Source organism: Volvox carteri (assembly GCF_000143455.1).
Source record: "Volvox carteri f. nagariensis unplaced genomic scaffold VOLCAscaffold_95, whole genome shotgun sequence".
NCBI lineage: Eukaryota > Viridiplantae > Chlorophyta > Chlorophyceae > Chlamydomonadales > Volvocaceae > Volvox > Volvox carteri.
The window spans coordinates 11487-22237 of record NW_003307638.1 but is presented as its reverse complement, the minus strand read 5'-3'; the positions used below and the strand labels follow the sequence as shown (position 1 = coordinate 22237).

At 52.7% G+C, this 10751-nt stretch overlaps 2 protein-coding genes across 2 annotated transcripts; one reads left to right on the top strand and one right to left on the bottom strand.

Moving 5' to 3' along the window:
* Nucleotides 1-3675: 3675 nt before the first annotated feature.
* VOLCADRAFT_108153 (uncharacterized protein) lies at nt 3676-4776 on the bottom strand. Its single transcript, XM_002958444.1, has 2 exons — nt 4386-4776; nt 3676-4294 (listed from the first exon to the last, which is right to left on the bottom strand). Exons 1-2 carry the CDS (start codon nt 4506-4508, stop codon nt 3779-3781), a joined length of 639 nt encoding a protein of 212 aa, XP_002958490.1. The 5' UTR covers nt 4509-4776; the 3' UTR covers nt 3676-3778.
* A 1164-nt stretch (nt 4777-5940) lies between these two features.
* Nucleotides 5941-10751, top strand: VOLCADRAFT_108152 (uncharacterized protein; the record flags this gene model as incomplete). The annotated part of the gene is made up of 4 exons (XM_002958463.1): nt 5941-7115; nt 7428-7697; nt 9049-9968; nt 10652-10751. The coding sequence occupies exons 1-4, from the start codon at nt 6246-6248 to the stop codon at nt 10749-10751; spliced, it is 2160 nt and encodes a 719-aa protein (XP_002958509.1). The 5' UTR covers nt 5941-6245.

Below are 10751 nucleotides of genomic sequence, written 5' to 3'. Positions count from 1 at the left end.
TGGGTTAGCGCTAAGTTTTTGTTTTATGCTCCGACTACTTATCCAACTAGGATTAGTATAGAGCTTTGTCGTTTTACTAGTCAGGATATAGTACCTAATTATCCAGTTAATTCTGTTGTTGGCGATCTGCGCACTGCTTTTTGGCAATATTATTCGAAGAAGTGTGTTTACAATCCGATTGAACCATTGGATACGTCAATGCGTCGTCACATTCGTGTGTTGAAGCCTCTGGTCATATCAACGACATCCGGAAGCTCGGGAAACAAAGTCAAACCGATATCTAGCGGCCTCAAATATCAAGTACCGCATCAGCGAGTTCGCTCTCCATGGCTCGAAACCGTAAATGAAACTATACTGAATCGGATTCATCTGTGAAGCCATCGCACATACTGCACGCTTATCAGACCGCGGCAAGTCTAGATAATCACGAACATCAAGGGGACCAGCAAACACGTAGTTGTAAGTATAGATAGGAGACGCCATCTTGCTACTTACCTCAAATCATCTCAGCAAATCGTTTTATAGCAGTGTCATCAGGACAAAGCTGGATCTGGATCGTATTCACGGCACTCCTGGGACTCCCTGGAGTGTTTAGCTGCACGAGACTACCTTATACCTTATAGTCTCGTGCTAACAAGCTAAACATCCTAAACATCACTACAATGGCACTTAAGATTGCACTCCGGGTTGATAGGGATTTGGACTCGGTCAAACTTTTCTTGGAACGTTGTAGCGGGTTCGGAGTTCGCAGGTTGCTGGTTCTAATGAGCATTGGCATTTTTTAGTGGAGACTGATTCTTCTTATCGGAACATTCAGAGCTTTAGGGTAGCATTGACTCGGAAGATTCCCACTTTGAAAGGAAATGCTTGTTATAGTGCTACTGTCGTTAGCGACTTAGAGAAGTACGAGAGATATTTGGCGAAGGGCGAAAGCGAGGGAGCTGGCCCTGAGGTGGTTTGGCGCCAGTCTTTGAAATATACAGACGAGAAAATTGAAGAGCTTCATGTTGGATATTGGACCGAGAATAAGCGTCTTCGTAAGCGGAAAGCTGGTTCCGTTATCGATGCGGTCATCGATATCACGAAGGACAAGAACGTTCATTGGGAACGTCGGGAGAAGCTGGCCGAGCTGTATTTGAAAGAGGTGGTGTCTCGGAATCGTCCTGTGAACATTTTCGCGGCAAGGAGTGCAGTGAATACGATCCAGATCCAGCTTTGTCCTGATGACACTGCTATAAAACGATTTGCTGAGATGATTTGAGGTAAGTAGCAAGATGGCGTCTCCTATCTATACTTACAACTACGTGTTTGCTGGTCCCCTTGATGTTCGTGATTATCTAGACTTGCCGCGGTCTGATAAGCGTGCAGTATGTGCGATGGCTTCACAGATGAATCCGATTCAGTATAGTTTCATTTACGGTTTCGAGCCATGGAGAGCGAACTCGCTGATGCGGTACTTGATATTTGAGGCCGCTAGATATCGGTTTGCCCGCGGATGGTTTGTGTTCTCGACTTTGTTTCCCGAGCTTCCGGATGTCGTTGATATGACCAGAGAGATTGCAGATTTGACTAATGCCGATGGTCCACGGATTTGCCATCAATGTGCTTTATCTGATGAGCTTTGCTTGTGCGGCCTCCCGCGTAACTTGGCGCCTGCATTCGATGCTGTTGCTGGAAATGTTCGGCGCCGTCAGAATGGTCGTCGTTGTCGTCGTGACTCTGCATGACTTGGTGAGTATCCTGCGAATTGTGCTGCGATGACTGCGTGTTTTGTGCGGTGGAAGCGGGGAAGTCTGCGTGGGGGGGAAGCGGTTCTGCGTTGTGAGAAGCGGTTAGGATTCGGGATACTTTGTTAATGTGAGCGAACTGTACGACTGTGGAGTAAGGAGCGACTATAAATGCTGACTTTCTGTATTTTTTGTTTTGTTAATTCGCAGGTTCCTGGTACTCATAATGAAGCGTCGTTATGGAGCTGTCGTCCGTGCTGGCGTATCTGCTGCTGCTGCTATGTTGGCCCGGAATAGATGGCGGAAGTCTGGCAAGAGTGGTATATCCAAGTGTCCTGCTGTTCGGGGTCGTTATCTTATGCGGAATGGGCGTTCTCGTACTAGGACTCGCACTAAGAGGCGATCGAGGACACAAGAGGACACTGGAGCTGACTTGAGTCGTTTGAGTGCTAGCTTTGGTCGTCGTATGCGTCCTAATCTTCGTTCTGTTTTTAAGACACTTAGGGCTGCTATTGAGAAGACGATAGTTGGTATTCATTTGACTAGTCAGTTTGGCGGTACCAGTGGTGCTGTTACTTTAGGTACAGTCCAGTCTGCTGTTGGAGCCGAGTTGGTTGCTCCTGTGCATTGTTATGATGTGACTAGTATGGTTAATGTGAACAACGGTGCTGTCGTTAATCCCGATATCAGGCTTAGGCTGAAGTTTTCTAATGAGACTGATGCGTCTACGGCTTCCTTTGATTCGTTTTCTACTCTCACTGTTGAGAGTGCTCCAAATAGTTTGAATTCTTTGGATACGTTTCCTGGTGGTCGGAGTATGTTGAAGTGGGTTAGCGCTAAGTTTTTGTTTTATGCTCCGACTACTTATCCAACTAGGATTAGTATAGAGCTTTGTCGTTTTACTAGTCAGGATATAGTACCTAATTATCCAGTTAATTCTGTTGTTGGCGATCTGCGCACTGCTTTTTGGCAATATTATTCGAAGAAGTGTGTTTACAATCCGATTGAACCATTGGATACGTCAATGCGTCGTCACATTCGTGTGTTGAAGCGGGTGGTCTTTAGTATGGATCCTAAGGAGACAACTGAGACTGTAAATACTCGTTTCAAGGAAGTCAATTTCTTCTGTGTCTCAATAAGGTTTGTTTGTATGCATGGAATAAGAAAGACCGTGTAAATATGTTGACTTCGGATAATGCTGTGACTCCTGGTGTGAATGATACATCGGTTCACCCGTTGAGTAGGTTGTTTATTGTTGTTCGTGGTTTGGCTGTAAAAGGTACTGCCTTCAGTACGACCATCCATCCGTCCTATGATTGTGTGATGAGGATGTGTCATCAGAATTTGTCGTAATTGTAACGATTATTGGATTCAAAAAGGTCTCGACTCCCTGGAGTGTTTAGCTGCACGAGACTACCTTATACCTTATAGTCTCGTGCTAACAAGCTAAACATCCTAAACATCACTACAATGGCACTTAAGATTGCACTCCGGGTTGATAGGGATTTGGACTCGGTCAAACTTTTCTTGGAACGTTGTAGCGGGTTCGGAGTTCGCAGGTTGCTGGTTCTAATGAGCATTGGCATTTTTTAGTGGAGACTGATTCTTATCGGAACATTCAGAGCTTTAGGGTAGCATTGACTCGGAAGATTCCCACTTTGAAAGGAAATGCTTGTTATAGTGCTACTGTCGTTAACCTGCGTATGGGTGGGGGTTTTACTTACGTAAAGCTGGGACCTGCGTCCCAGTTTCGTCTGACCGAGCGAGAGTAGTTCCTGCGAACTACGGCTTCTGGATACGGGGTGCCGCCCAGTCGTACTGGGAATCCTTATCGGCGCGAGGCCCAAGTGGAGTCACTGATGACTACTTATTCAAGACACTTGTCTCAATCGGTATCTTTCGATGCCCCCATTATATGGTTGTGTCGTCTGAAGTCTACAACAGTAATGCAGGACAGGACCTCAAACAAGCATATGTCACGCAAGCGGCCCAGCGTGCAGCATCTTCACTATCTGCCCACCCGGGCGCCTCCACTCACTCAGTGAATTTCGTCACTTCGGTTGTTGCTTCTGCCGCCGGCGCTGCTTGAACTCGGCAGTGGCCTTGGCTACAGCCCGGCGCTCTGCCTCTGCGTCAGCATCCAGAGCCTTCGCGTGCTTACCGCCATAATTGACCAGGGCCTCAACCATGGCCCACGCATCATCGAACTCCGGGAAAGCGTCGGGTTGGTCGCAGACTGAGCTGAGGAAGCTGACACTCTCCACAACGGAACAGTGCACGCGGCTGTTCTGCACAGTATTGACGTCTCCCACAGCGGCGAACTGCACCCAAAAATCCGCCGACAGGTCGTATTCAGTGCAGAAGGCCTTGCAGGCCCTCAGGAGCTGCTCTTCCGCCGCGCTGCCAGTGCGAAATGACGTGAGCAGCTTGTTGAGCTCGCTGAAGCTGCGGCAGGCTTCCACCAGCGGCTTGTACGAAGCGCTAAGTTGGAGCAGCAGCGAGCTGCGGAAGTCGTAAAACAACGGCTCCAAGGCCTTGCCTCGCAGGTTATGGAGGTGGTCCAGGGCCTGCATCCAGGGCCGCATTCTGTGATAATAAGAACTGAAAGTTTAATATATGCCCTCAAATAATGTATGCCCACGGTACCGCAACAATCACCTGGCGTTTGCGCAGATCCTGCTCGGCCTTCCCGAGGTTCGCGAGCAGCTGCGCCTCGGTGAGGGCCCCAGGGATCCGGGCCAGGTAGTTCACAGCAGAGCCGCTACTGAGGGACTCCCGCATGTCGTCTGTTGAGCTTTCGCGGATGGAGGCACCTTACGTCGCGAGCCGACCCACGTCTGCAGCTGTCAGCCCCTATGGCTTGCTTCCGGCAAGAACGTGTTCCGTAAGAGTTGACATTTTATTAGGGCAGCTCTCCTAAACTGGCCAGACTGTTGCGATGAAAAGCACTTGGCCTCAACGATGCGCGATAAGCGGTAACTAGGTTACATATCAATTATAAAGTCTCCTTCACATAGTATCACTGCTTATATATAATCTTACAGCAAAGAGGTGTCGAGCAAGGACAGGCGCCGCTGGTGTGAGACTTCTTAAATTCCGTGCTGAGAATTATACGACAAGGACATGGAGCGCTTGGAGCATCTCCATTCGTTGATAACATTATCTAACAAATAATGTTCTATATACGTCGCGTGCAACGCTTATCATCTAGCTCTATGCCGAGGCGATCGGACGCGCCCGGTAAAAGTTAAAGTGCAGTGGAGGTACACTGCAGCAAAGTCCACCGCTCAAGTTCTAACGTCACCATTGACATGATATTATGCGTTGAAAAGGTAGATCCAGACATCCGCGCTTGTTCTGTGCGCTGTGGCCAGCTGTGGCTACCGGTAATGACCCTGCAAAATCCACGACATGTGTTCCCGTTCGTTCGGGGCAGGTATCTTCTGAGCTATCGTGTAAGATTACGTGCTATCCTGTGGCGCCTTTGCCCAGCTGTGCCTGTGCCTCTCTCCTGCAACTGCAGCCGCGAATCCTGGCGCGCAGCTTGAGCGTCCTTTGAGCTTTCCCTCCTTTAACGAATATACAAATATGAATATGAGAGCAATCCTAGCGTCGAGAGCTGGCCTCCAGCGTCCCAACCTTGTGCCAATCGGGGCACCGGCCGGTCGCGGCCATTAAAGCCAAAGCTTGAGCAAGGCAGCACCTATGTACTATGAGCTACTAGCAGCACGCCTCAGACAAGCGAGATACGCGCTCCCGGCAAACTCGTCCAGGCCCCGGGGAAAATTCCCGTACAGGGAAAGTTTCCCTTGACGGCATCGGGGGTTGGGTGCGACTTGCCCAGCAGTCGGCTTGCTGGGGACCGGTCGTGGGGACCGGTGATGTGACAAGCCATGTTGGTCTCACAAACACGTTTGCCTGGATCCCTCAGGAGAAATCCTTTAAAAAAATTCAACAAAGAGATGGCTCCCAAGAAGTTTACCCGGCGCAACACCGTGCCAACCAGTGCTCCTGCTATCCAAGTCTTGCCCCTTGCGAACCCTGTGATAATCGCAATACTGCGTCCTTACTTCTGGAATATGCATGATTTCCGTCTCCTGTGCAAATCTACGCGGGATTCCGTCGACGTTGACAGGATCGACGTCCGTATCACAGACGGCAGTCATCCAACGGGACATCTGTACAAATATTTTATTAGGATTCTTGATGTGGGCTGCAATCCAACGTCGCTCATGTTCAGCGGGGTAACTCGCGGCCTTAAGTTGAGTTCAACGTCTTGAGGTTGAGAGTCAAGTAGCCTAAGTTCTACATGCTGTAAACAAACAAAGTTGACCCTGCTGGATTGAGAAAAAAGTCGACCCTTGATGCTGTTTGATCCTGCCCGGCCTCCATCCCACCCCCAAAAGTGCGGTCTTGCGACCTTTACGGGATCGAGAATACCAAGGCTTCACATCTGTGACCATTGATGGCTCGGATGAGATCGACGCGAAGGGGGTGCTCGCGGTGGCACCCGCCTTGATGAAGCTGACCCTCTGGAACCTCCGGTCCAGCGACCTGCTGCCGCTTCTTGAAGGTAGTGTCGGCCCAGGGCTGCAGCACCTCGACTTTGAACTGGGATCGGGGTCAGAGCAGGCACACAGGGTTGCACGGGCCTTGTCCGAATGCGCGGGTCTCCAGGAGCTGTGTGCCCGTGCACGCCTCTGCTTCCAGCATGACAATCTCAGGTCGCACCCTGCTGACCTGGCAACCGCACTGGGCGGCTTGCCGGCAGGCGTTCCACTGCGCACGCTCAGCATTCCTAGTGTGAAGGACGTGGAGTCCTTCATCCCGACACTGCAGCGCCTGACCTGCCTCACGCACCTCTGGGGTGGCTTCTGCCTGAGGCCGGCCCAGCTTGCCCAGCTCGCACAGCACCTGGTGCGCCTTGAGTCCCTTGTCATTAGTGAATTCCAGGCCAGCGAGGAGGAGAAGGCTGCACCACCCCCTCCTCAACTACCGCACCTGAAGCTCCTCTCTGTCAAGGACGACGGACAGGACCCTGCATCTCTCACGACGCTCCTCCAGAGCACGCCACCCAGCTGCAAGCTCGACATCCATGGCATGGGCCTGCAACCTCGCCACGGTGGCGGGCAGCGTTCAGAGAAGTGGGGGGCCCGCTTGATCCAGGCCGCTATGCTGATTGCGGAAAGGGGCCAGCACTTCCCCGACCGCAAAATGGAGATGGAGCTTGGGCTAGGCGGTCCAGTGCTCCCACCCTCGTGGCAGGGAAGCTTCGGGCCTTTCCTGGCCTCACTGGCACGCCTGAACCTAAAAGAGCTGCACCTGTTTGAGGCCCTGGAGCTTGGCATGGCAGACGTGTGTGCGCTACGGACACTGACATCCCTGGAGGTGAGGTGGCTCTCTGCAGGATGAGAGAGAAAGAGAAAGACAGGAAAGGCAACATCCATGCATGGGTTCTCAGCAGAAGGGATCAGACGGTGGGCGGGTGCAAGACAGCCAAGAAAAGACTGGGGTGAACACAGCTCTGTGTGAGGATAAATGAAGGTATTCTCATCAGGCCTCACATAGTCACGACTTTGGGTCCCGGCTTCCCCATTTGAGAACAGCATTGCCCCCCCTGTCTCCCCGGAGTGTCGTCAAGGAAACGAAACCACACTGTTGCAAGCATCAAACCTCTTTTTGAACGAACCTGCCCTACAGATGCTGGACATCGGTGGCCCTGTAGTGCTGGTTGTGCTGCCGCTGCTGGTGCTGCCCAAGTTGACCCTGCTCAGGCTGCAAGTGCTGGATGGGACCACTGTGAGCGGCCTGGAGGCCGTGCTCGTGGGCCTCTGCAACTCAGTACCAGGCCTGACAGTCTTCCTTTCCTACACCCCTGAGGGTCTGCGTGGTGCTCTGTGTGCAGCGGCAGAGCGCGTGAATGAAGTGCTGCACATGTGCAACAGCCAGCAGCAGCAGCAGCAGCAGCAGGTGCGTCGGTGAGTGATTGCCTGAACACACACTGTGGTGTCAGCGTCAGGAGCGGGTCAGGAGCATGTCAGGACAGCCTGGCGCTCCGGGAAGTCTCATGTCTGGAGATGATGGAGCACGACGCCTGCAAGACAATTGGGGGAATGGGGGGGGGGAGGGCTACCATGCAATGGCCTTCACGGCAGGGTGGGCTGGGGTGAGGGGGCGTGGGGTGAAGGGGAACAGCCTGTGTCGCAGGCTAAGGGGGTTTGGGGGGGACAGGGCATGGCCACAAGGCCCATCAATAGCGAAGTTTTCTTTGTTGCTTTGTGTTGTCTCTCTGGTCGAAACCAAAGGAACAAAAAGTTGATGTGTGATGTCTTGCAGTTTGACAGTTCGCTATGCATGCGGTTCTTGGTGGCATTGATACAGACCTGCTGTTTTGAAATGAGACACACCCTTTGTAGCAAGTAGACCCGTGCAGGAATTGGTGACAGCAGCGCTCGCCCGGAAAGTGCCAGGGAGAGCATCCTGCCACAGACTCTGATATGTAGCAGTACGGTGTACACTACAGTGTTGCGCACTCAGTGTATGAAACATTGCCGTAGCAGTTACACCTTGGTTATGTCGAGAATGGAAACCGATCTATGACATAACCCTAGGCTGTTCTATCAAGTTGGGGCAAGCCCAAAGTGCGACGACTGTTGCGGTGCACAGCCTGTACCGAAAGCTCACTCTACCATCTGGCCTCGTGGTGGGCGCTGCCACTGTCACCTCCCCGCAACAGTGGCAGCACTTTGTAGTGTTGTACTCGTCTATCTTGTGCTGCGCCACAAGGTGTCTCACTCCGTGCGTCCTCACCACCTTGGGCAGCGCCACTCCCACAGTTGTTGTTGGCACAGAGATCTCTCCATGCCTGCCGCTCGCAAAGTCGCGGAGGTAACAAGTGCTGACATCAGAAAGTGCTTTCAGCATGTTTATGACTTAGTGTCCGGACCCGTATAAGGGAAGTGCCGTGCAAAAGGGACATTCCAGACCACCTAGTACGACCATGATTCTTCCTGTTGCTCCTGGAACATGTCTCAGGAAGGGGGCTAGCCTCAGAGCATGTACGGCAATCAAGATACTACCAGGGTATGAGGTCCAAAGCAGATGTGCTACCGGTTCAATCCATACAGTTATAGAGCTACCAGCAGCAGGACCACACGCCAGCCAGCCCCGCCCTGCTGTCGCCGTGTATCGGCGGCCTGCAAGTGCTGTTGTGTATGGGCGGCCCATGAGGACCGCAAAAGCTACAGGCGGCGGGTATGCTGGCGGCGCGGGGGACTCGCCACTGCTCAAGATATGCATGCAGCACATCAACCTGACGCAGGACACCACGCGCGTGGTCTTGGTTGAGAGCCTGTTGGAAAAGCTTGGACGTCTGACCCCGGAAACCGTGCACGAGAAGCTTCTCAAGAAGCTGGAGACCGAGCGGCTGCGGCTGATGAAACAGGCGACAAGGCTCGATGAACACGTCAACAGTGAGATTCACGCCATTGACACTCTGCCGGACACCGCAAGCAACGACCTTGTCAGGATCTGTCTCAAGGGTGATCGGGAAGCTGTGCACAGCCTGCTAAACAAACTTGGCGGCGTCACCGGCTGGCAGACCAGCGCGGGAGGGCTCTACAAGATCTCCATGAACATTGTGAAAACAGATGGCCTCCGCAAAGCCTTCTTGGTACTCATCGTGCCAAACTGGGAAGGTAACCGCCACACCCTGTCTCGGACGAGTGATCATTCGTCCGCGTTTCATGAAGCTGCCAAAAAACTGGTAAGGGCCCACGCTGAGGCGGGCATGAAGAAGCGGCAGCATGAGGTCTACACCTACGAGGTGCACTTTGTGACTCGCACGGAGCGGACAATGCACTATGCCCACTTTGACGGAAGGTCCACCAAACCCTTCATGCTGTACGGCGGCAACCCACTGTCCAAGTACTTCAAGGACTACATGCCCAGCACCAAGGGTGCCATGCTGCAGCATCTCAAGCACATCTTTGACGACGGACTGCTCACCACGCACAACTGGCCGTACATAGCATCCGCCCATGACGTCTTTGACATCCTGGGTGACAAGGAAGGGGCCGGCAGGGCAGCTGCTGTGGACAGCCTGCGCCTGGTCACCAGCCGAGACAGCTTTGCTGAGGGCAACCACTGGCTCAAGGTGCTCAAGTTCGAGGCCGTCCCGCCTTGCCGCACCCACAGCAGGCCTGACCCAATCCGGCACGTGTATGTAGCAGCCGGTACACAGTACGGTGCTATAAATACGCGCAGAGCGCGACCACCAGCAACTCGAGAGACCTTTTCAGCGGTCAGCTGCTACATTTGGTATCGAGACCTCGTGAAACTTCACGATCCTGAAGTCGTCGGTTCAACCCCCACCGATCACGTTCGAGTGGTATTTCGGGTGTGGCGACTCAGTGAGCGAATATCGCACAAAATATATAAATAAAAGTAGCTGAACCGACTGGACTGTCTCTGTGCCTGAAAAACCTGAAGACGGCTAGGCGCATGTGAAAGGGCGGCACATGACGTGACGTGGGCTTGGACACCCCACTGCCCGAGGGTAGGCGAAGGTAGGCACAGGCTGGTGGTATACGAGGCTCTAAAGGGCCCGGGACGGTTCCCTTCAAAGGGGGGGGAATGTAGCAGCCGGTACACAGTACGGTGCTATAAATACGCGCAGAGCGTGACCACCAGCAACTCGAGAGACCTTTTCAGCGGTCAGCTGCTACAGTGTACCTGATGCTGACAGATGATGACATTGAGATTTACCGGCAGCATGCAGGATCAGTGCGTGCATACGACTTGTTGGCCAGCACGGATTTTGCCGCAAGGGTGAAACGCCTAATAGGATTGAGAGGACCCAGCTACCTGTACCAAGATGGTGTCCCCGGCAACAGCTGGTACACGCTTGGCATCCCCTCGTACAGGGTGTTCGTCAAGCTTGTTGGGGAGCAGGAGGCCTACTTCCACGACCACTTCAGGGGCTACAACTTCACAAAGGATGTGTGCATTTGCCCCCACTCCTAA

What these genes read in the sequence shown, in the direction of transcription:
- VOLCADRAFT_108153 (XM_002958444.1), bottom strand. Translation starts at nt 4,508, where the DNA reads ATGCGGGAGTCCCTCAGTAGCGGCTCTGCTGTGAACTACCTGGCCCGG. An exon ending in AGGATCTGCGCAAACGCCAG is followed by an intron (nt 4,295 to 4,385) that starts GTGATTGTTGCG and finishes CCCTGGATGCAG; the next exon opens with GCCCTGGACCACCTCCATAA.